Source organism: Pelophylax lessonae (genome assembly GCF_965119305.1).
Source record: "Pelophylax lessonae genome assembly, chromosome: 7".
NCBI lineage: Eukaryota > Metazoa > Chordata > Amphibia > Anura > Ranidae > Pelophylax > Pelophylax lessonae.
The window spans coordinates 285,838,012-285,862,788 of record NC_138774.1 but is presented as its reverse complement, the minus strand read 5'-3'; the positions used below and the strand labels follow the sequence as shown (position 1 = coordinate 285,862,788).

Below are 24,777 nucleotides of genomic sequence, written 5' to 3'. Positions count from 1 at the left end.
CCTCTGTCCCCTGGGACGAGACCTTCTGTCTATTGGCTCCGAGCTGGGGCTTCTCTGAACCCTAGGTGAGGTCTCCTATCTCAATTATGGGAGTGTTCTCTAAACTGAAAGCTCTGAGCTATCCTCAGGCTTGAGTATATAAAGACCTGACACACCTATGTGCTCACACAGGCTGCAGGCACCTGGTAAAATCTGGACACAGGATTGAAGATTCCGTCCTACCCAAGACACTTTGGAACCTTCAAGCTCCAGGCTCCAATCCGGGACTACAGAATCCGGAGAAAACCAAAAACACAGCTTTCTCTGCTAAGAAAAGATAGCCTGGAACCTCGCATTAAACCTGTGTCATTTTCCCCTACATTTTCCCAGTAGCATCCCTTGACACTGCTAACCAAGGTTTGTCAGGGAACATAATGATTGCACAGGTTAGAAAATAAATATTTCTGCTCACTTAATGTACTGTCAGTAGAAGATGAAAATAATTTGGCGCATCATGTGACTGACTGGAAGACATCAGGAAATGGTATTTATAAAAAAAAAAAAAAAAAGATATGAGGCTTTAGAATGATTCCTTAGGTGGGAGCATGAAGCCCAGGGTTGGGCTTCAAACTGGATCCCTAGCTACGACTTCAAGGCCCACATGGGCCAGAACACATCAGAAAAAGGTACATATAAAAAAGGATACTATACTGTCATAGAAGCTTTAAAGGAGGATCCTCAGGGGAGGAGCATGCAGCCTGGATTTGGGCTTTAAAACGGATCCTAAGCCAAGACTTTCACACCCGTATGGGCTAGAAGACATCAACAAAGGGTATATAAAAAAAAGGATACAATGCTGTCATAGAGGCTTTGAAGGGGGGATCCTCAGGGGAGGAGAATGAAGCCTGGGGTTGGGTTTTAAAGCAGTTTGCCAGCCAAGACTTTCAGACCCAGATGAAATAGAGAAAATCAGAAAAAGATATATATATAAAAAGGATGCCATTTCTGCCATAAAGATCTTAACCACTTGCCGAGCGCCGCAAGTACATATACGGCGGCAGTCAGTCCCTCCTGAGGCGCAAAGTGACGTATCGGTACGTCACTCGCCCGCGAGCCAATAGGGGGTGATCGCCTGCCCCCGCTCCTTTACAGGGATCCCCGCGCGAGTGACCGGTGGCTCCGATGTCCGCCGGCCACTCGCGATCTCCTGCTGGAGAGGGAGAAAGGCAGGAGGCTGATGTAAACCAAGCCGCCTGTCATTTTCCCTGGTGTAACTGCAGAGATCATACGATCCTGCTATGTAGGACCGTATATCTCAGTGGTTACATCACAAGCCACGCCCCTTTACAGTTAGAAGCACGCCCCTAGGGACACACTTAACCCCTTGATCAGTAATAAAGTTAACCCCTTCCCTGCCAGTGTCATTTTTACAGTAACAGTGCATATTTATAGCACTGATTACTGTAGCAATGTCACTGTTCCCCCCAAAAGTGTCAAAAATGTTAGTCAGGGGTCCGATCTGTCTGCCGCAATGTCGCAGTCCTGCAAAAAAAAAGATTGCAGATCCCTGCCATTACTAGTTGAAAAAAAAACAATAAAAGTGACATAAATCTTTCCCTTAGTTAGTAAACTAAATAATCTTTGCCAAACCAATCAAAATACACTTATTGCAATTTTTTTTATCAAAAATATGTAGCAGAAAACAAATTGGCCTAAAATGTTAAAATATTTTCATTTTTACATTTTTTTATTGGGGAATTTCATATAAAAAAAATGTGAAAAATATTGTTGTTTTTTCAAAATGTAAACTCTTTTTTTGTTTATAGCGCAAAAAATAAAAATCACACAGGTAATCAAATGCCACCAAAAGAAAGCTCTGTTTGTGGGGAAAAAAAAGATGTCAATTTAATTTGGGTACAGCGTTGCACGACTGCGCAATTGTCCGTTAAAGTCACGCAGTGCCGAATCGCAAAATAGGCCCTGGTCTTTGAGCAGCCAAATCCTCCGGGGCTTAAGTGGTTAAAGGGGAAAGCCTCAGGGGAGGAGTTTGGAGCCTGAAGTTGCGCTTAAAAATGGATCTCCATCTAAGACTTCCTAACTCAGAAAGGCCAAGACAGAGTAAAAATGGGGACCTCTTGGGAGGAGAGGACTTTGTAAGGTAAGCGTGCCAAAATGTGCATAAATGCTGAGCATAGTTACTCATTATGGAAGGAGCCTCTAGGGGCCCAAAAATGAAGTTTCACTTAGGAGTGCTAGCCAATAATGTTCCTTTTGGACCATTGGAGAAGAAGATCATCCTACTGTAGGGAATTTAATATCGCAAGACCTATGAGGCTTCATTAATGTATATAGTCCAGGGAAATGGGCTAATACTGCTTAGGAAGCCCCCTGTAAATCTGGAGGATAAGAAGCTTTAAACAAAAACTTTTGTTTCATTGTCTATTATCTCAGGTGGAACTTCTGGCACCAATGGTGATTCATGCCATGCAAACTCAAGGCGCTAGACAGAAATTCCTTACTCTGTACATATCCCAATATATTGTCTTCTATAGCCTGAATGGAGAAAAATGGAGCCAGTACCAAGGGAACACCAGTAGTAATCAGATGGTATGTATGTGTTTTTGCAGCAGTTGGAAAAAATGGATCTTATATTGTTGAATTAGAATGTACGTCAAGCCAAAAATGTTTATTTCTTTAGTTTTTAATAGGTGGAAAAGCATTAGAGCCCCTGTTAAATTTTGTTCCTGCTATGTAGAGCAGATTGACCTACACAAGGTGACCCCAGTATCACCAGACATAAATAATAGGCCTATAACGAATATGTAAGAATTGTTCTGATGCTTAAGGACTATACAGGTGTGGGAGCTGAGCTGGTAAATTCTCCTGCCGATCCAGCCCTCAGGCCAATTGTTATATTCAAATGGAAAGTTTTTGCACACCATGGGGTCTCTTTATACATTTGCATTGTGACGGTATCAGCATTCAGTAATAACCCCCGTAATGTGTCTAAGATGTTTATTTCCTATGCTCATCAGCACCATCTAGTGGCCTTATTGAGTTTTTTTTTTTTCTGAATACAGCAATCAGGAAAATACAGCATTATGGTCACTAGATGGAGCTGATGGTCATGGGGAAAAAACATATTAGACACGTCACAGGGTATTTTTTGTAATGGCTGAGACATTGACATGGTGAGTTTATTCATAAATAGACCCTCTATGTAATGTTTATCAATTAAAAAAATGCAGAACAGCAGGGCAGAATGGAAAGTTTTTGCACACCATGGGGTCTATTTATACATTTGTAGTGTAATTGCATCAGCATTCACACAGCCATCAAGAATAACTCCCGTAATGTGTCTAATATGTATGGCAAAATCCTGTTTGTTTGTTCAGAATAACAAAAGGTAGGAATCCACAACAAAGTTTGTGACCCTAGGAGAAGAAAAAAGAAAATAATGCAACCATCATATCTGGACTGGTAAGCTGCAACCTACAGTATCTCACACAAGTGAGTACACCCCTCACATTTTTTGTAAATATTTTATTCTATCTTTTCATGTGACACCACTGAAGAAATGACACTTTACTACATTGTAAAGTAATGAGTGTACAGCTTGTATAGTGTAAATTTGCCGTCCCCTCAAAATAACTCAACACACAACCATTAACCACTTGCCGACTGCCTAACGCCGATCTACGTCGGCAGTCAGCCCCTCACAGGCAAAGTGACGTAGGGCTACGTCACTAGCTTGTGAGGGTCTAGGGAGCGAGCGCGCGCCCCCGCGTGGTCACGGACCCCCCCCCCCCCCCCCCCCGCGCGTGTGACCAGCGGACCCGATGTCCGCTGGTCACTCGGCGATCGGCGGGGGAGAGGGAGAATGTCAGGCAGCTTGTGTAAACAAGCTGCCTGTCATTCTCCTCGCTGTAAAGACACTGATCAAACGGATCTAGTATGTAGATCCGTTGATCAGTGTCCTTACAGCTCAAGCCACAGCCAATCACAGTAGAAAGCACGCCCCTAGGGATACACACAGCCCCTCCCTTCCAAATAAAGTTAACCCCTTCACAACCAGTGTATTTTTACAGTAACAGTGCATATATATAGCACTGATTACTGTATAAATGTCACTGGTAACCCCAAAAGTGTCACAAATGTCAGTCAAGGGTCCGATCTGTCCGCCCCAATGTCGCAGTACCGCAAAAAAAATCGCAGATCGCCGCCATTACGCGTTAAAAAAAAAAAAACAACAAAAATTACAAAAATCTTTCCCTTTGTTAGTAAACGCGATAACTTTTGCGCAAACCAATCAAAATACGCTTTTTTTTACCAAACATATGTAGCATAAAACAAATTGGCCGAAAATTTTAAAAAATTTTGATTTTTACTTTTTTTTTGGTGGGAATTTCATATAAAAAAATGTGAAAAATATTGCTATTTTTGCAAAATTGACGCTCTTTTTTTTGTTTATAGCGCGTGATCAAAAAATCGCACAGGTGATCAAATACCACCAAAAGAAAGCTCTGTTTGTGGGAAAAAAAGGACGTCAAATTCGTTTAGGTACAGCGTCGCACGACCGCGCAATTGTCCGTTAAAGTCACGCAGTGCCGAATCGCAAAATACCCCCTGGTCAGGAAGGGGGTAAAATCTTCCGGGGCTTAAGTGGTTAATGTCTAAACCACTGGCAGCAAAAGTGAGTACACCCCTAAGTGAAAATGTCCAAATATGGCCCAATTTGCCATTTTCCCTCCCCAGGGTCATGTGACTCGTTAGTGTTTCAAGGTCTTAGGTGTGAATGGGGAGTTTATTTTGTGTTATCCCTCTCACTCTCTCATACTGGTCACTGGAAGTTCAGCATGGCACCTCATGGTAAAGAACTCTCTGAGGATCTGAAAAAAAGAATTGTTGCTCTACATAAAGATGGCCTAGGCTATAAGAAGATTGCCAAGATCCTGAAACTGAGCTGCAGCACGGTGGCCAAGACCATACAGCGGTTTACCAGGACAGGTTCCACTCAGAACAGGCCTCGCCATGGTTGACCAAAGAAGTTGAGTGCACGTGCTCAGCGTCCTATCCAGAGGTTGTCTTCGGGAAATAGACTGAGTGCTGCCAGAATTGCTGCAGAGGTTGAAGGGGTGGGGTCAGCCTGTCAGTGCTCAGACCATACGCTGCACACTGCATCAAATTGGTCTGCATGGCTGTCGTCCCAGAAGGAAGCCTCTTCTAAAGATGATGCACAAGAAAGCCTGCAAACAGTTTGCTGAAGACAAGTAGACTAAGGACATGGATTACTGGAACCATGTCCTGTGCTCCGATGAGACCAAGATAAACTTATTTGGTTCAGATGGTGTCAAGCGTGTGTGGCGGCAACCAAGTAAGGAGTACAAAGACAAGTGTGTCTTGCCTACAGTCAAGCATGGTGGTGGGAGTGTCATGGTGTGGGGCTACAGTTCATTGAGGGAACCATGAATGCCAACATGTACTGTGACATACTGAAGCAGAGCATGATCTCCTCCCTTTGGAGACTGGGCGGCAGGGCAGTATTCCAACATAATAACGACCCCAAACACACCTCCAAGACTAAAGAAGCTGAGGGTAAAGGTGATGGACCGGCCAAGCATTTTTTCTGACCTAAACCCTATTGAGCATCTGTGGGGCATCCTCAAATGGAAGGTGGAGGAGCGCAAGGTCTCTAACATTCACCAGCTCTGTAATGCCGACATGAAGGAGTGGAAGAGGACTCCAGTGGCAACCTGTGAAGTTTTGGTGAACTCCATGCCCAAGAGGGTTAAGGCAGTGCTGGAAAATTATGGTGGCCACACAAAATATTTACACTTTGGGCCAAATTTTGACACTTTCACTTAGGGGTGTACTCACTTTTGTTGCCAGCGGTTTAGACATTAATGGCTGTGCGTTGAGTTATTTTGAGGGGGCAGCAAATTTACACTGTTATACAAGCTGTACACTCACTACTTTACATTGTAGCAAAGTGTCATTTCTTCAGTGTTGTCACATGAAAAGATAGAATAAAATATTTACAAAAATGTGAGGGGTGTACTCACTTTTGTGAGATACTGTATACCTGTGAGTATGACATATTTCAGGATGACGTTCGTTCTGAAAAAATATGCCATCTGCGCATGTGCGGGTATTCACTGATGCAAAAGAGCATTGGCATTTACGCAATCACCTGCAGCCATGCACGTCTAAGGCCAACTTGTATGTGTCACATGAGGCTCCCTGGGCCTGAAAGCATTCATGTGCTTGTACCCTAAGGCCCCTTTCACAAGGGCGCACCGTGTGCAGAGATGGTGCTATCAGATCCCCGCTATCCTCTATGGGGACAGGCGGTCCGTTCTCATCCGATCCCATCCCATCCTCCAGACGGATGGAAAATAGGGTTTCCATGCGTCCATATTTCACAGACCGGATCGGATTGCGTAGCAGTGGGTGTCAGCGGAGATGTCTCCGCTGACACCCGCTGCCCCATAGGGATGCATGGAGCATCCGATCAGGTCCGCCTGAAAGACTGACAGGTGGATCGGATCGCCCGTGTGAAAGGGTCCTTAACGTCATGGTTTTTACATTTCTATCTTTTTTTTCAACTTTTTAATTGGTCACTTAGACATCTTATAAATGAATGTATCGCTGTGTTTCCAGGTATTTTTTGGAAATGTCGACGCCTCTAGTATTCGAGAGAACTATCTGAATCCCCCTATCATCGCTCGTTTTATAAGGATCCACACACCGGAAGTAGAGCAGGCCTGAGGATGGAACTTTTTGGTTGTGACCTTACTAGTGAGAATTTATATAAATTATTGTATATTTATTATCATAAATCTTATTAATGAAGGTATAATGACTTGTAACATTAGTGTAAACCTTTCCTTGGCCCCAGCTCTCCTTACATTGCTTCCTTCAGCTCCATTAGCTTCTTCCCTGGCCAGAACGGCTGGAGAAAGTGACATCAGAAAAAGGAAGTGATGCATTAAAGGCATAGGTGTGCGCAGCCTATTGCGCTAGGGTGTGCACCCCTAATACACACACGCACCCCTAATACACACACGCATACAGACACACACTCTTTCAAATAAATGTAAACAAATATTTTTTAATGTTTTAATACATTTTACATCTTATGGCAGAGCCGGTCAGAGGGGGTGAGCGGTAGAGGGGGAGTGAGAGGGGGCTGAGAGAGAAAAAGGGGGGAGAAAAATAGAGAGAGTGGGAGAAAAAGAGGGAGGAGAGAGAGATGAGGGGGAGTAAGGGAGAGAGAAATGTGGGGGGGGGGAGAAATAAAGAGGGGGTGAGAGAAAGGGAAGGAGGGTGAGAGATATGGGAGGTGAGAGAAAGAGAGAGTGGGGGGAGGGGGGAGCGAGAGTGGGAGGAATGAGAGAGAGGGATAGGGGTGATGAGGATGAGAAAAGGAGGGGGGAGGGTAAGAGGGAGAGAGAAGGGGGAGTAAGGGAAAGAGACACAGGGGGGTTGAGAGAGGGAGAGGGGTTAAGAGAAAGGGAAAGAGGGTGAGAGGGTGAGATAGACATGGGGGGTTAGAGAAGGAGAGAGAGGGGAGAAAGGGGGGAAGAGAGAGGTGGCAAGAGATAGGGGTGAGAGAGAGAGGAGGGGTGGGGGGTAAGGGAGGAGGGTGAGAGAGGGGTGATAAGGGTGAGAGAGAGAAAGGGGCAAGAGAGAGAAAGGGGGGAGGGTGAGAGAGCTGGAGGGGGGAGAGAGAGAGGAGGGGATAGTGGGAGAGAAGGTGGATGTTCAGTAGGCTGGTCTCCCCAGGCTCACACTTCTGTACATTCTATGATTTAGTGGGTGATTAGGGTGTGCCCAGGCACATCCGGCACACACCCTGTGATTGCCTATGGTTACATGTCACTTCCGGGTTCTCAGTTTGAAAGGGAGAGCAGTGAATGGATGTTCACTCATCTCACTCCCCTCTACTCAGAGGCACCCACCATGACTGTGCTGGGTCCACTGATGGGACGGAGCCCAAAGTGTGTGGAAGCAATCCAGCAGCTATATAATGGCCAGATCGTTTTCACCTGACAGCTGATAGTTGCCAGTGTGTGTAAAATCCCCTGCTGCTACCAGCAAATGGCACACATTAGATGGCAATAGAAGGTGTGGCATTGGGGTGAATATACTCATGTGGCAGATGCGTTTTCCAATGAGTTATGCCAGTCCAAGCTTCACTTTAGGGCAGCCACTTTTATTAAAAAGAACAACACAGTTCACAAAGTAAATTGGTTGCCCACGCTGGAGTTTCCATCATCAACAGCTGGCATCCTAAAGTGTTACTAAACCCACAACAGTAAAATCAGTCTGTATACGGAGTAAAGCATGCTTGTTATACTCACAGTGGAACCTAAGGGGTTAATCCTATGCAATGTGTAAAAAGGCTATTTTATCCTATCTTCCCCTGTTTCTCCCCTTCTTCCACTGTCCCCAATCCATCTCCTGATAGAACAGAGCCTTGGAGGCACTCTGCACATGCTTAGTTTGGTTCGATTGCTAGAGTTTTTTTTTTTTTGGAGTCCGCACAGGGCCAATCAGCACTTTCCAGACAGAGGGAAGGGGGTCCTGCAGCCTCATAGGATAGTCAGAGGAGAATTAAATCTCCTCCTACAAGCTTTAACAAGACGCTGACAGAAGTCACAAGACTGCTATATACTGCTGATGAGAAAAGGTATTTAGCAGTTTATATTTACTAAAATAATTGCATTTCCATGTTCCGTGTTCTGTGGGAGATCTGATATAGTGAATGCAGGCTCCTGGGTTTAGTAACACTTTAAGTAAGGGAAACTGGCAGTGAAACCTTGTGGCTTCACAGCCGGTTTGCTGCTGCTCTTTATGAATGGTCCCGCAATCTTCTGGGACCTGTAATGTGTCCCAGAAGGCTGCAGTGGGAAGGAGAGTTGGGGGCCGAACGTCTGGCTCAGATCGCTGCGGCGCATCTGACCGGAAGTGGGAGCAGGTACCTGTCAAAACCAGCTACCCCGTTCCCCGCTTTCTCCCTTTTGACTGAAGTTCTGCTTTAACCTTTAGTGGCAGCGCCCTGCTGCACGGCCCATCCTGGGCCTCTGGATGGGGGATCTTCTGACACCCCGATAGGAGCCCACCTGACTCCTGGAATGAGACCTCCTATCTCTTGGCACCAGGCTGGGGCTCCTCTGACCCCTGTTTGGGACCTTCTGTCTCCAGTATAGGAGCTGTCTCCAAACTGGGAGCCCTGGTCTATCCTCAGGCTTGATTATGGAACGATCCTACTCACACAGGCTTTAGGTATCCAGTAGAATCCAGACACAGGATTGAAGGCTCCATCCCACTCAAGACCTTCAAGCTGCAGCCCAAATCTTGGACTACAGTCCTGAGAAAGCCATAAACACAGCTTTCTCCGTTCAGGGTCGAAAGCCTGGATCTTCACATTAAGCCGTAGTGCAGATCTTGTGTCATTTTCCCCTACATTTTCCCAGTAGCAGGGCTTCACACTGTCACAAAGGGTTAATTAGCACTCGAAGGTCTTGCACCTCCCCCAGAAGCCTGGAACTTGAAAGTTCCAAAGTGTCTTGAGTGGGACGAAACCTTCAATCTTGTGATTGAACAATGAAGGAGAAGGAGCAGATTGATAAACTTATTTCTCCATCTCTCTGATCTCTCCTTCCATTAGCATGTCTTTTGTTAGCATGCGTCACAATGGAATAGGCTCTTTTGTGTTGCTTTTCCCTTTCCCAGTCTGAGCTTTGCTGTACATGTGATTGACATCAGGTGAAATCCAGGTACTTAACCTTAAAATGCATTTTGTGATTTAGTTATACAGTACTAGATTTATATCTAGAGTTTAATAATACAGCTATTGATATGATGTCAACTAGGTTACTCAGCTCCTGTCCAAAATGGCCCTAGTATGTGTATGTAAGGAACTTTCAATATCCAAAGTGCTGCGTAAACTGGTGGACCCTAGACTGAGGACCCTAGAGAGGCATAGTTGTATAAAGTACTCGAAACCCATACTTGAGTGGAAGTGCTTGATCAAAAAGTGATTTGAGTAGAAGTACTAAAGTATTCAACATTTTTTGTACTTAAGTATTGCAAGTAGTTCTTTTTAAACATTTTGCTACTCAAGTACTGAAAGTAAAAGTACAAGTACTGTGTTATGTAGTTATTAAAGAAAGAAGTCAAAAGTTTGAACATCATATTGTTTTTTATTATTTCAAATGCAGCTTTTATTTATACATACAGTAGCTTTTATTTTCGTATGCGCTGAGCCCCGGTTCACACTAGGGCGACCTGTGAGGCGACCTGGTCGCCTCACAGGTCGCCGCAGGTCGCCTCCCATAGGGAAGCTACGGACCCGTTCTAATAGGAGCGACACAAGTCGCTCCGACCTAGAAAAAGGGTCCGGAGCTTCTTTGGGGCGACCAGGAGGCGACCGCCATAGACTTCAATGTTATGAAGTCTGAGGTCGCGGCGCGCTGCTCGCACCGCGATCTCGGAGGTCGCCCCTGAAAGTAGCGTCGCGCCAGTGTGAACCGGCGCTGATAATACACATGTTTTAAGCTTCATGAAACCTGCCATCTACTGTTCTGGCAGTGGTAATTTTTATAATTGTAACGAGTAACTATGCAGCACAAAAAAAAAATATTGGAGTAGAAGTATTGAAATCATTGAAAAAATGTAGTGAAGTAAAAGTGGAAGAAGGAGAAAAAAAATTATACTCTAGGAAAGTACAGATACCGCCTTTCCGTACTTAAGTACAGTAGTGAAGTAGTTCTACTTAGTTACAATAAATCTCTGGAAAGGCAGGAGTACCAACCACTGAGCCACTATGCTGCTCCACAGGTTTAAATTTTCATAGCAAGTCACCTGTGGATCGGTTATAAAAAAAAAAAAAAAGAGTAAAATGGATAAATGGGACTTCTAAACTTTGACTAACACCGTAAAGCAGTAATAAATATCTGCTGAGGCCATGTTTTTGTAGCAGTTCTTCCATATTAGGTAGAACCCAGTTTCCTAAGGTATGGCTAGCTTTACAAATGCCATTCAACATATGGGTAATATTATGGTGAGTCGTTTTATATTTAGATTAATTGTCGTTCTCGCTCTCCCTTCCAGGTTGCTCCATGTCTCTTGGTATGCAGTCTGGAGCTATCATTCCATACCAGCTGTCTGCCTCCTCTTCTCTTCACTCTGTCTTCTCTTCCTGGGTTCCAAATTTGGCAAGGTTGAAGCAGCAAGGACGAATCAATGCCTGGAGGCCACAGTTAAGTGTTCCTGGTCCTGCTTCATGATCTGTTCCTGATCTTTCTTCGATATCTGGCCTTTGTATTCGACATGCATTGTGGTCTACTTCTAAGAGGACTTCCTACAAGGTCCATGGAATAGAAGTGACTTCCAGTTGGTTTACATTTCTGTATTGGTCTGAATACTATTTATAAGATTTGATGTAGTAATGTATGGAACACTTCCTGTCTATTGGTTCTTACCAATACGTCTTCTCGTGTCGTGCTTTTATGAAGCTGACATAAATGCGTGCCATGGTAAAAATGGGTGTGGCCAAGTTGCGTCCTAATATTGGGCCTGCCTTAAAGGAGCATGGTTAAATAAAGTCTAAACCTTCATATGGTATACACTGTACATAGTCTGCAGTGCCTGTAGTCACAACATACTCCATATTCACTGTGCTATAAATAAGATCCTACCTTACATAAACCTAAAGGATCAATAAGAAAAATCCTGCTACATATTTTGTATTTAACTTTATTTCACTTATTGCTCCCCCTTCCTTTCCCTTCTTTCCTCAAGGTTGTAAAATAAGTTCCCACAGTCTCTCTTGATATAACAATGTTTTTGTCCCGATAAAACAATGTTCTTTTTATTGCTTAAACCACTAATCCTATCATGTCTGTGAAGGTTCTGATATACCCAAGTCATGGTAGATCTAGTAGTAGTTATTCATATTTAACTGGACATGTTCTGTAATTACTGACTGTTTAAATGGCCTTTCAACATTAAAAAAAACTGTCAAGACTAACTACTAATCCCATCAGTACATATTAGGTACATTGAACCCATTAGGTGCTAAAATGGTGTGACTGCATGTTAACACTAAAATGTCTGAATGAATCCTCTGCACACTGCTATACACCCTTTCTAGCAAACTTTGCAAATCCACATTTATAGCAATACATGTTTAAGCTGGCCAACTGCGTCAAAGTAATCCCTCTCTGGCCAGGCCCTACTCTACTCTGCAAAATACTTATTTGCTTATAGAATACCTCAGTGGATATAGTGCCAATATGGGGCAAATAGTGATAAGTTGTAGGAGGGCTAGAGATTCAGGTCTGCACAGTGCAATAGAAATACAATATTCCTGTGCTCAAATCTGAATAGCTTACGCTAGTAGTCTCCAAACTGTGGCCGGGGGGCCGAATGTGGTCCTTTGCATACCTTTATCCATCCCTTGGGGCACTATTCCTCCTACTGATATAAGGCACCATTCCTTCTACTGACACCAATTATGGGACAATAATTCCTGCACTCACACCAACAATGGGGCACTATTCCTCCCACTGATACCAATGATGAGGCACTATTCCTCCCACTGATACCAATGATGGGGCACTATTCCTCCCACTGATAACAATGATGGGGCACTATTCCTCCCACTGATACCAATGATGAGGCACTATTCCTCCCACTAATACCAATTATGGGGCACTATTCTTCCCACTAATACCAACGATGTGGCACCATTCTTCCCACTTAACACCATTGATAGGCCACTAATTTTTCCCCTAATACCAAAAATGGGACATTGTTTACTCACACTGATGCCAAGACATTTTCTACTCCCACTGGCCACGGTCCGGCCCCCCTAAAGTCTAAAACACAGTAAACTGGCCTTTCTATAGAAGGTTTGGAGACCCCTGGCTTAGAAATATATATAAAACCCATCAGGTGCTAAAGGGACCGCATGTTAACAGTAAAAGTTATGAATGGACCATGTGCACTGCTATGCACCCTTTCTAGCCAACTTTGCATAAAAACAGGGATTTTTAGTTCACGTAGATTGCAATACATGTTTAACTGGTCTCCAATCAGCTCTATGGTCAGCTGACGGAACCACTGGCTGTAGTCTCGGGTTACCTGGTGGGACAGGAGAGCCCAAGAAAACCGTGGAAGGTGGTGAGAGTGGGGGGATTCCCCTCCCACTGCTTGTAAAAGCAGTCTAGCGGCTAATTATCTGCTAGGATTGCTTTTACAGGAAAGCTGACTGCTGGCTATAAAAAACATTACCAGAAAGTGTGTAGTATGCCCACCATTATACCTCCCATCATCCACCCACTTCTAATGATGGGCATAGATGCGATGTTGTTTTTTTTTTCGTTCAGCCCATGGGCTGAAGGGAAAAAAGGATCAAAGCAGATTCCTCCATTCACATCGATAGATGTGGATGAAGAAATCTCTGCCAAGAAAAGTGTTAAAAAATATATGGCGAAGCATAGGGGGGATCCACCCTCTGTGTCCACACCCCATCCCCTATGCTTCGCCATATATGCTCTTTTTAACTGCGGTGGTGAAATCACCTCCTACAGCGCTACAATCATTGATTACATATATGGTGAGAGCGAACGCTGTTGCTGTCAGAATAATCAAATCAGTGCTGCAGCTGATGGGCGTACCCGCAAAGCTAACAATGGTGAATAATAAAACACAGTAACAATAAAACATTACAGTAAACCAATATATTATAAAGTACAGTAAAAGTACGCCAATTGCAAAATCAAAAAGGTGTCTACGTATAAATGGTACCCCTTTCCAAATAAGGGTGACACCAAGTCCCAAACAATCTTGCCACTGCTCCCCATGTAGTCTGAGCAGTTGGGACTACCTATTTGGGGCTACCACTAACTGTCTCTCGCACTATCTGAAGTCACAATTGACACTAATACAGTGATCAGTATATTTTATCTATACTGTATATAGTGTACACTGTGACAGGGAGTGAATGGGTTAATTAAGGGGTGATTAAGGGGTTAAATGTGTGCCTTTGTGTATTGGTGTCATTGTACTGATTGTGTACTCGCAGTTGATGCTCTCTCTTCTCATGCTGGAACCGAGGCTGCATGCTCGGTTAAGGGTCCGTTATGGATTTTGGGGGTGGGGGTGGGGGGGCATGCTGTTTTTTTTTTTTTTTTGTATTGCTGGCATTCTTTTCACATGTCACACCCAAACATGTCACACCCAAATCGCATCTATATCATGCAGGTGCAATTTTAATGCAACTTTTGAGGGTTTACATTGAGGTCTATGGACAAGCTGCACAAGTGTGAATGTGGCCTAAATATTTGACATTTTTCAAGATATTTTGTATTTACTTCATTGAATCTAGTTGTATTTGTGTTCAATCTAAGTTTATTAGAGATTTTTAAACATACAAAAACAGAAAGCATTTCCTCAGAAAGTTGTATATTCAAAGAAAAAATAAAAAAGGGGGGGGGGGTACACACCAGAGGAGCTAAGTATGAACAGGACAGATATGCGTTCATAGTTAGTCTGGTTGAAAAAAGACACAAGTCCATCTGGCTAAACCAATAAAAAACAATAAACAGTGAAATAAACCCAATCATACAATCCCATATACACAATCCTATACCCTCAGTTGATCCAGAGAAAGGCGAAAAACCCCAGCAAAGCATGAGCCAATTTGCTACAGCAGAGGAAAAATATTCCTTCCTGATCCCCCGAGAGGTGATTTGATATTCTCTGGATCAACTCTGACTATAAATATTAGTACCCATTTATATTGTGTACACCTAGGAAAGAATTCAGGCCTTTTTTAAAGCAATCTAGTGAGTTGGCCAGAACCACCTCTGGAGGGAGTCTATTCCACATTTTCACAGCTTTTACGGTGAAGAAACCTTTCCGTATTTGAAGATGAATCTGTTTTCCTCTAAACGTAAAGAGTGCCCCCTTGACCTCTGTGTTGACCTTAAAGTGAATAACTCAACACCAACTTCACTATATGGACCCCTTATGTATTTATACATGTTGATCATATCCCCCTTAATCTCCTCTTCTCAGGAGGGAATAAATTCAGTTCCTCTAATCTTTCCTCATAAACAGGTGGGGGGTACTGCGCTTCTGGGTTGATAGTGTATGAACTGTGCTTAATATAAGTGCCTATCACAATAAAGGAAGGGAACTATAGCGTATGTGGGTGATTTAAATAAATAAGGTAAATCTGTACTCAAAGAATACCACAGTGCTAAAATATTGACACGGCACTCTAAAAATATATGAATAAATAAGAAAATAGAAAAACACTTAAAGTGCTGATAATGCTATAGTGACAGCTAAAGTGCTCAGGTGCATATAAATAAATATATTAGACAAAGTTAAAGTGTCCTCTGTGCTCCACAAAAATCCAACAGTCTGGGTGAAATATAGTCCAAATGGTTAGGGTAAGTGTTCAAGTGGGGGGAATTATCCACAGGTGCTGCTCCTTCACCTAACACCGTGCTTAGGGTAGTGGGGTGCTTCTCCTCAACCCCTCTAAGTGTTCTAGCAGCTCACCTTAAGGTCTAAGGGTAAAGGCCTTATAGTTAATCCAGGGGGCTCCTCTCCAATCCTATATCGTGCTCCACTAGGGCCAGGTATCTGGGTCGCTGCGGGTGGGTTGGCTCCCTCTCCCTCTCCAGGCTCCCAGCGGTCTCAGTAGATCTCAAAACAAAGGCTCGAAATAGTGCAAGTATGTCATGGATAACAGGGTGCTTTATTTAAATAGGGTTAAAAACACTCACATTTTGTTGAATAAAGAAGCATCGGAGTGGGATCGCAGTCCTCACTTCCGCAATGTGCGTCACTTCCGGTCCGAACGTCCCTACACGTTACGCCACTTCCGCGTCACGTGGCTTCTTCAGGGGTTCTTCTCGGTAATCTTCCTTCGACAATGTCATCCAGAGGAAGGCAAAAAACCCTTATGAAGCGTAGCCCCAATAGGGAAATAATTTCTTCCTGACCCCCTAAGGTGATTTTTTTACTCTTTGGATCTTTGAAAATATTCCTTCCAGTCCCCCTAAGGCAATTTTTTTACTACTTGGATTTTACAATCCATTATGTCATCCAGAGGAAGGCAAAAACCCTTCTGTGTTATCTGATAGGAACAGTGGAGAGAGACTTTAAACCTCCAACTCCAGAACGAAGAAGTTGAGTTTGGGTTCAAAGGTATAGGAAGAATAAGAGGGGTGAGGACAGGAAGAAATAAATGGAGGAAGAGGAGGGAAGATGAAGGGAATTGAGGAGGGGAGGGGGGATCGGTGACCCGGTGTGGACGTCCAGTTAGTGAAAGAAATATCCAGTTTAGGCACGGTTCGATAGTATAGCAATGTTTAAAACGATAACTCTTATTTCCATTTCACCCATTGTATTTTAAAGAGTTATATTCTTGTGATACTGAGAAAATCTGCCAGATGGACCAAAGTTTCCACAACCCATCGTTCCTTTCCATTTTCATGGTGATTGCTTTTTCCATCTCATGGATCTGGTCCAAGATATCTTGCCTATCCATTATCTGATAAGTGGTGTGTGGGTAGAGTTCCAGTGTAACGGGATCAGGCTCTTTGCTGTATTGAGTAGGTGTCGTACCAGAGAGGATTTGTATCTTCGATATGAAAAAGTATTCATGTGTAAGAGAAATGTGGGAGCATCAAAATCTAAATCTACATATGTTATATGTTTTATCCATTATGTAATTTCTTCCCAAAATGTCTGTATTTGGGGACAGGACCACCAGATGTGCATGAAAGTGCCACGACCACCTCCGCATCTCCAACAGGAGTCTGATAGTGAGGGGTACCAGTGTTTAAGTTTTACAGGGGTCCTGTACCATTGTGTTCTGATTTTGAACGCTGATTCCTGAAGTTGTGTGCTGAGAGAGCATTGATGTGAGAAGATGCATGACTTCCTCCATTGTGCATTTGTGAAGGTTTTGTCCAAGTATTTTTCCCAAAGTAATTTATATGGATCAGTAAAGTCTGATGAGGTTTCATTAAGCCATAAAGCCTGTGAAGTCACCTTTCTCATTGGAGTCTGAAGGAGACAGCATTTTTCAAAGCTTGTGAGGTCTCTATGGAATTGTGACTTGTCCTTATTGCTTTGGAGGAAGTCGTGCATCTGTACATAATTCCAGTATGACAGAGGGCTATTAACTGAACATTTTCTCTTCATCGCTTTAAATTGCAGTATTTTAGAGTTGTAAAAAAAGTTACTAGCCAAGACCCTTTTCAGTTCCCCTTTCTGAGTAGTGACAAATGAATTGTTGTCCAAACCCGGTGGAAACTCCGGGTTGTTGTATAGAGAAGTGAAGGGGCCAGGGCATGTAGATAATTTGTGTTTGTGTAGTAGTTTTTGGAATATTGCAAGGGTGGTATTTATCAGAGGGTGCTTTTTGATTTCTAGTGGATGTGTGGACGGATTGGATCAGAGCATGTAGTGAGTGTCATATCTAGTCCAGTCACGTTTAATATTAACCCAGACTTTGGTTGAACTATGGCAGTGCCAATCAATTATCCTGGTTAGATGAGTAGCAAAATAATATTTCTGAAAGACCGGGATACTCATGCCACCGTCAGCCTTACTAAGTTGCAAGTATTTGAATGTGATTCTAGGGTGTTTGTTTGCGCGGATGAAAGATCTCTGCAGAGTGGTAAGCTTTCGGAAAAAGGAAGCAGATATATGAATAGGAAGCGCGTGGAAGAGATAGAGCAGTCTGGGCAAAACAGCCATTTTGATAATGGCTGCCCTACCAAAACAAGAGAACTTACCTCTGTCCCATCTCCTCAAATCGCCCTCCAGTGTCTTTAGTAAGGGAAGATACTTCATGTCAAACAGAGTCAAGCTTAGCTGGTAATCTTATGCCTAGATAATTTTAAAGCTTTTGATTCCCATCTATATGGCCAGTTCGCTTTAGTTAGGTTTATTAAATGTGGGGGGAGTGTTAAGTTGATGGCTTCAGACTTTGAATTATTTATTTTAAAATTGGAGAAATATCTGTATAGTTGGAATTGTTTGTTCAGGTTTGGGATTGAGATATGTGGCTGAGCGATATAAAAAAGAAGGTCATCAGCATACGCCAAAATTTTTAACTCTTTTTTGTTTAGCCTAATGCCTTGAATAGATGGGTCAAGATTTATTGATCTAATCAGGGGCTCTAAAGTGAGAATAAATAGGAAAGCGGATAAGGGGCATCCCTGTCGAGTACCATTGTGTAATTGTAGTGGATTGGAAAAAAACCCATTGACCCTGACTTTAGCCTGTGGATTCAAATAGAGAACCTGTATCTAAGACCTTAAATTTGAACCAAAACCTACATGTGCACAAGTGGCAAAGAGGAAATCCCAAGCTACCCTGTCTAAGGCCTTCTCCGCATCGGTGGAGAGTAAGAGACCTTCGAACTTGGCAGACATGGCACCATGTATCAGGTTCAGGGATTTAATTATGTTATCCCTGGCTTCCCTACCAGGTATGAATCCGACTTGGTTAGGGCCAATGATTCTCTCTAGATAGGGGCGTATTCTATCCGCTAAAATTTTGGCTAATATTTTTAAATCCATATTCAATAAGGAGATGGGCCGGTAGCTCAAGCAAATAGATATGTCTATCTGGCTTGGGTATAACGGTTATATGGGCCATAAGAAATTAATTGGAGGGTTGATGTTTGTCTTTAATAACATTGAGGGTGTCTGTTAAATGAGTGGCCAGGATTTCTGCATTCATTTTATAGTATTGGGACGTAAAGCCGTCAGGTCCCGGGCTTTTGCCTGGCTTTAAAGCTTTGATGGCAGTTATGACTTCATCTGGTGTTATGTCCGATTCAAGGTCGGACAAACTATCGGAATCAAGGGTAGGGAGGCCACTCCTGATCTGATAGTCTTTAATGGCTTGATCTCTGTTCATGTCAATATGTTCAGGTTTACTTTGTGGAGGGATGTTGTATAGGTTTGCGTAAAAATCTCTGAAGGTATTAGCAATGGCTCTGGAGTCCTGAGTAATATGTCCTTGTGGGTTTTTAATGCCTATAATATTATTGGAAGTTTGTGCCTCTCTAAGAGCTCTTGCTAGGGTCTTGCCTGATTTATCTCCATGCTCATAGTATAGAGATTTTTTAAGAAATATTATCCTTCTCATGCTAGTCTCTAAGAGGGCTCTGAAATCTTTCCGTGCTTGAATCAGGTCTTCCTCTACTTGTAAAGAGAGAGATTGTGTTTTGTGTCTAAATCTGAGATTTTGGTCAGTAAGTTTGCCATCATTTGCTGCCTTTCCCTCTTCTTCTGTGTGCCTATGCAAATTAGCTCACCTCTTATGACCGTTTTGTGAGCTTCCCATACTGTAAGAGGAGATAGCTCGTCCGAACAGTTTTCTCTGAAATAGCTGTGAATTGTGGCTTGGATACGGGTTTAAATAGGCAGATCCAGTAGAAGTGAGGAGTTTAGTTTCCAAGAGCAATCGCAGGCAAAACCCTTCTGAAGCAAAGCCCCAATAGGTAATAAATCCTCCCTGAATCCCTAAGGTGATTCCACAGTCTCATCTAGAGGAAGGGGAAAAACCCTTCTGAAGCAAAGCCCCAGTAGGGAAAAAAAATCCTTCCTGGCTCATTAAGGCAAACAGATTGCTTTCTGGTTCTACAGTCCAGTCTGTTGGTGTTGATAAAATATGACATTGAGCTCCTTCCCTCTGTAGGGCATGGCTTTGAGGATAATTAAACTTCCCAAAAATGTCCATGCTGCCTTCCTTTTCCAGTTTATTTTGGCACAGGTCACAGATAAAATACATGGCCCCCAAAATGTGCCATAACTCACAGTAGCAGATCAAAGCCTGACAGTTACCGCTCCCTGTTCATTGAAGATGGAGAACTGAGCCATCACTGGTGGTGTGATTGCTAAGTTCCTGGTCTTAGAACCAGTGAGGGACAGCTGCAGCATTGGACCGAAGCTGCAGCCATATATGGGAGTCTGTATGTTTTTTTTTTGTTTTGTTTTGCTGTACTTCTCCTTTAATTGAAAAGTGATAAAGGCCTTTAGGAAGTAGGCCCTGCCATATAGAGAGGGGAAAAAGAGCTTAATGTCATCAGCCTCTGACACCACCAGAACAGTCTCTACTTATTTTTCTTAAAAAAAACAAAACTTCGATTTTTTAGGCTTTGATGGTTGTGAATGGCTCTTGAAAGCCTTAGGCTTTGACCACATTTTGGGTTTTGCTGGGGACAGACGTTTCGGCGGTACTGGAAGTCTCTGTGGAGGTGGACGCCCTGGTGAAACTTTATGTCCAGAGGGAGCTGGAGGCCTCATTGGCACTCGACCTCCCGGTGCAGCTGGTCGCACTGGTGAAACATGAGGTCCCTGTCGAGCTGGAGGCCTCACTGGCACTTGACCTTCCGGTGCAGCTGGTCGCTTCGGCAGAACTTGAGGTCCCTGTCGAGCTGGAGACCTCATTTGCACTTGACCTCCTGGTGCAGCTGGTCGCACTGGTGAAACTTGAGGTCCTTGTCGAGCTGGAGGCCTCATTGGCACTTAACCTCCCGGTGCAGCTTTCCGCTTCGGCGGAACTTGAGGTTCTTGTCGAGCTGGAGGCCTCATTGGCTCCTGACCTCCCGGTGCAGCTGGTCGCACCGGTGAAACTTGAGGTCCGTGTCGAGCTGGAGGCCTCATTGGCATTTGACCTCCTGGTGCAGCTGGTCGCACCGGCGAAACTTGAGGTCCATGTGGACCTGGAGTCCCCTTTGGCTCTTGACCACCTGGTTTTCAGCTGGTCGCACCGGTGGAACTAGTAGGCCCTGCCATATAGAGAGGGGAAAAAGAGCCTAATGTCATCAGCCTCTGACACCACCAGAACAGTCTCTACTTCTTTTTCTTAAAAAACCCAAACTTTGATTTTTTAGGCTTTGATGGTTGTGAACGGCTCTTGAAAGCCTTAGGCTTTGACCACATTTTGGGTTTTGCTGGGGACAGACGTTTCGGCGGTACTGGAGGTCTCTGTGGAGGTGGATGCCCTGGTGAAACTTTATGTCCAGATGGAGCTGAGGCCTTATTGGCACTCGACCCCCTGGTGCAGCTGGTCGCACTGGTGAAACGTGAGGTCCCTGTCGAGCTGGAGGCCTCACTGGCACTTGACCTCCCGGTGCAGCTGGTCGCTGTGGCAGAACTTGTAAAGAGAGAGATTGTTTGTGTTTTGTGTCTAAATCTGAGATTTTGGTCAGTAAGTTATCCTTCATTTGCTGCCTTTCCCTCTTCTTCTGTGCGCCTATGCAAATTAGCTCACCTCTTATGACCGTTTTGTGAGCTTCCCATACTGTAAGAGGAGATAGCTCGTCCGAACAGTTTTCACTGAAATAGCTGTGAATTGTGGCTTGGATACGGGTTTGAATAGGCTGATCCAGTAGAAGTGAGGAGTTTAATTTCTAAGAGCGATCGCAGGCGAAAACCCTTCTGAAGCAAAGCCCCAATAGGGAAAAAATCCTCCCTGAATCCCTAAGGTGATTTTTTTACTCTTAGGATATACAATCCACAGTCTCATCTAGAGGAAGGGGAAAACCCCTTCTGAAGCAAAGCCCCAGTAGGGAAAAAAAATCCTCCCTGAATCCCTAAGGTGATTTTTTTACTCTTAGGATATACAATCCACAGTCTCATCTAGAGGAAGGGGAAAACCCCTTCTGAAGCAAAGCCCCAGTAGGGAAAAAAAATCCTCCCTGAATCCCTAAGGGGATTTTTTTTTTATTTTTTACTCCTTGGTTCTATAGTTTACAGTGTCATCCCGAGGAAGGCAAGAAACCTTTCTGAAGCATAGCCTCAGAGAGGAAAAAATTCCTTCCTGGCTCATTAAGGCAAACAGATTGCTTTCTGGTTCTTCAGTCCAGTCTGTTGGTGTTGATAAAATATGACATTGATCTCCTTCCCTCTGTAGGGCATGGCTTTGAGGATAATTAAACTTCCCAAAAATTGCCACGCTGCCTTCCTATTCCAGTTTATTTTGGCACAGGTCACAGATAAAATACATGGCCCCCAAAATGTGCCAGAACTCATTGGCACTCGACCTCCAGGTGCAGCTGGTCGCACTGGTGAAACGTGAGGTCCCTGTCGAGCTAGAGGTCTCACTGGCACTTGACCTCCCGGTGCAACTGGTCGCTTTTGCGGAATTTGAGGTCCGTGTCGAGCTGGAGGCCTCATTGGCATTTGACCTCCTGGTGCAGCTGGTCACACTGGTGAAACGTGAGGTCCCTGTCGAGCTGGAGGTCTCACTGGCACTTGACCTCCCGGTGCAGCTGGTCGCTTCGGCGGAACTTGAGGTCCCTTTAGAGCTGGAGACCTCATTTGCACTTGACCTCCTGGTGCAGCTGGTCGCACTGGTGAAACGTGAGGTCCCTGTCGAGCTGGAGGCCTCACTGGCACTTGACCTCCAGGTGCAGCTGGTCACTTCGGCGGAATTTGAGGTCCTTGTCGAGCTGGAGGCCTCATTGGCACTAGACCTCCAGGTGCAGCTGGTCGTACCGGTGGAACTTGAGCGCCGTGTGGAGCTGGTGGCCTCACTGGCACTTGAGCTCCTGCTGCAGCTGGTCGCACTGGTGTAACATGAGCTCCCTGTGGAGCTGGAGGCCTCGCTGCTACTTGAGGCTTCTTGTCTTTCTGTGGATCTTGGTGTCCTTTAGTGTCATCTTCACTGCTGGCTCCTTGTTTTCCAGACTTTTTCTTCTGAGGTTCTGAGTGTCCTCTTCCATCAGGGAAGTGATGTTTACTCTTGCCTGGCTGATGCGAGTCCGTCTCATCGTGGTCTTCTACCTCCGGATTCTCTGGGTCTTCCTTTTGATCTCTTTCCTGCTTTTAATAGTGATGACCCAAGTTGGAGAAAAATCCACCTAAACTGGTCATATAAGCAGCGGTGCCCCTGTCTGCCTGATAAGCAGTGGTGCCCTCATCTGCCTGATAAGCAGTGGTGTCCCCCTCTGCCTGTGTCTCATATCCCTGTGGAGGCCAAGGGCTGTCAACTACGACTTCCTGTCGATCTGCAGGATCTATATCAGTAGGGTTATATCCTGCTGCCATCAGTCTTAGTAAAATCCGATCGCTTCGGTGGAACTTGAGGTCCCTGTCGAGCTGGAGACCTCATTTGCACTTGACCTCCTGGTGCAGCTGGTCGCACTGGTGAAACGTGAGGTCCCTGTCGAGCTGGAGGCCTCATTGGCACTCGACCTCCAGGTGCAGCTGATCGCACTGGTTAAACGTGAGGTCCCTGTCGAGCTGGAGGCTTCACTGGCACTTGACCTCCCGGTGCAGCTGGTCACTTCGGCGGATTTTGAGGTCCCTGTCGAGCTGGAGACCTCATTTGCACTTGACCTCCTGGTGCAGCTGGTCGCACTGGTGAAACGTGAGGTCCCTGTCGAGCTGGAGGCCTCATTGGCACTCGACCTCCAGGTGCAGCTGATTGCACTGGTGTAACTTGAGCTCCCTGTGGAGCTGGAGGCCTCGCTGCTACTTGAGGCTTCTTGTCTTTCTGTGGATCTTGGTGTCCTTTATTGTCATCTTCACTGCTGGCTCCTTGTTTTCCAGACTTTTTCTTCTGAGGTTCTGAGTGTCCTCTTCCATCAGGGAAGTGATGTTTACTCTTGCCTGGCTGATGTGAGTCCGTCTCATCGTGGTCTTCTACCTCCGGATTCTCTGGGTCTTCCTTTGATCTCTTTCCTGCTTTTAATAGTGATGACCGCAAGTTGGAGAAAAATCCACCTAAACTGGTCATATAAGCAGCGGTGCCCCTGTCTGCCTGATAAGCAGTGGTGCCCTCATCTGCCTGATAAGCAGTGGTGTCCCCCTCTGCCTGTGTCTCATATCCTTGTGGAGGCCAAGGGCTGTCAACTACGACTTCCTGTCGATCTGCAGGATCTATATCAGTAGGGTTATATCCTGCTGCCATCAGTCTTAGTAAAATCCGATCTAACGAGGTCTCTTGTGCAATTGTTAAATAAAAAAATCTTCATTATTGGATAAGTGCTAAAAATGTAATGCATGTAAAACATCACGTTTTTCATAGAGTATTTAATCCCTAATATTCTTATATATTCACCATTTTGGTCTGTCAATAACACCATTGGAGGCGTTTTCTTAGATCTGTTCGATATCTGCAAAATTATACCTATTGATCCTGCCAGAAATCTTGTACGCTTATGTACTACAGAACACCTTCCCTGTTTTATGGAGTCCTGTAGTCAGGTTCTAGAGTGACAACGCCGTTCCTCCATAGATACAATGGAGGAGTAAACGTAGCCATCCTAATTTAGAAGGCGTCTTATTAGCTGGGTCACCATGTGAAAAATAAATTACATAGCTAATCCTCACTGGTCTTTGAACCAGTGAGGGTCAGCTGCAGCATTGGACCGAAGCTGCAGCCATATATGTGAGTCTGTATGTTTTTTTTTTGTTGTTGTTTTGCTGTACTTCTCCTTTAATTGAAAAGTGATAAAGGCCTTTAGGAAGTAGGCCCTGCCATATAGAGAGGGGAAAAAGAGCCTAATGTCATCAGCCTCTGACACCACCAGAACAGTCTCTACTTCTTTTTCTTAAAAAACCCAAACTTCGATTTTTTAAGCTTTGATGGTTGTGAACGGCTCTTGAAAGCCTTTAGGCTTTGACCACATTTTGGGTTTTGCTGGGGACGGACGTTTCGGCGGTACTGGGGGTCTCTGTGGAGGTGGACGCCCTGGTGAAACTTTATGTCCAGATGGAGCTGGAGGCCTCATTGGCACTC

The 24,777-nt window shown here is 44.5% G+C and overlaps 2 protein-coding genes across 2 annotated transcripts in view; both read left to right on the top strand.

Moving 5' to 3' along the window:
* Positions 1-24,777, top strand: part of MPP1 (MAGUK p55 scaffold protein 1) — an 894,076-nt gene that overhangs the window by 323,678 nt on the left and 545,621 nt on the right. The gene's annotated exons all lie outside the window — the stretch shown is intronic.
* Positions 1-24,777, top strand: part of LOC309559857 (uncharacterized protein) — a gene marked incomplete at its 3' end in the record, with an annotated part of 183,408 nt that overhangs the window by 13,024 nt on the left and 145,607 nt on the right. Inside the window, exon 2 of the mRNA XM_082263282.1 lies at positions 2,431-2,586. Coding sequence (XP_082119408.1) covers positions 2,449-2,586 — 138 coding nt within the window. The 5' untranslated portion in view covers positions 2,431-2,448. The remainder of the gene's footprint in view (positions 1-2,430; positions 2,587-24,777) is intronic.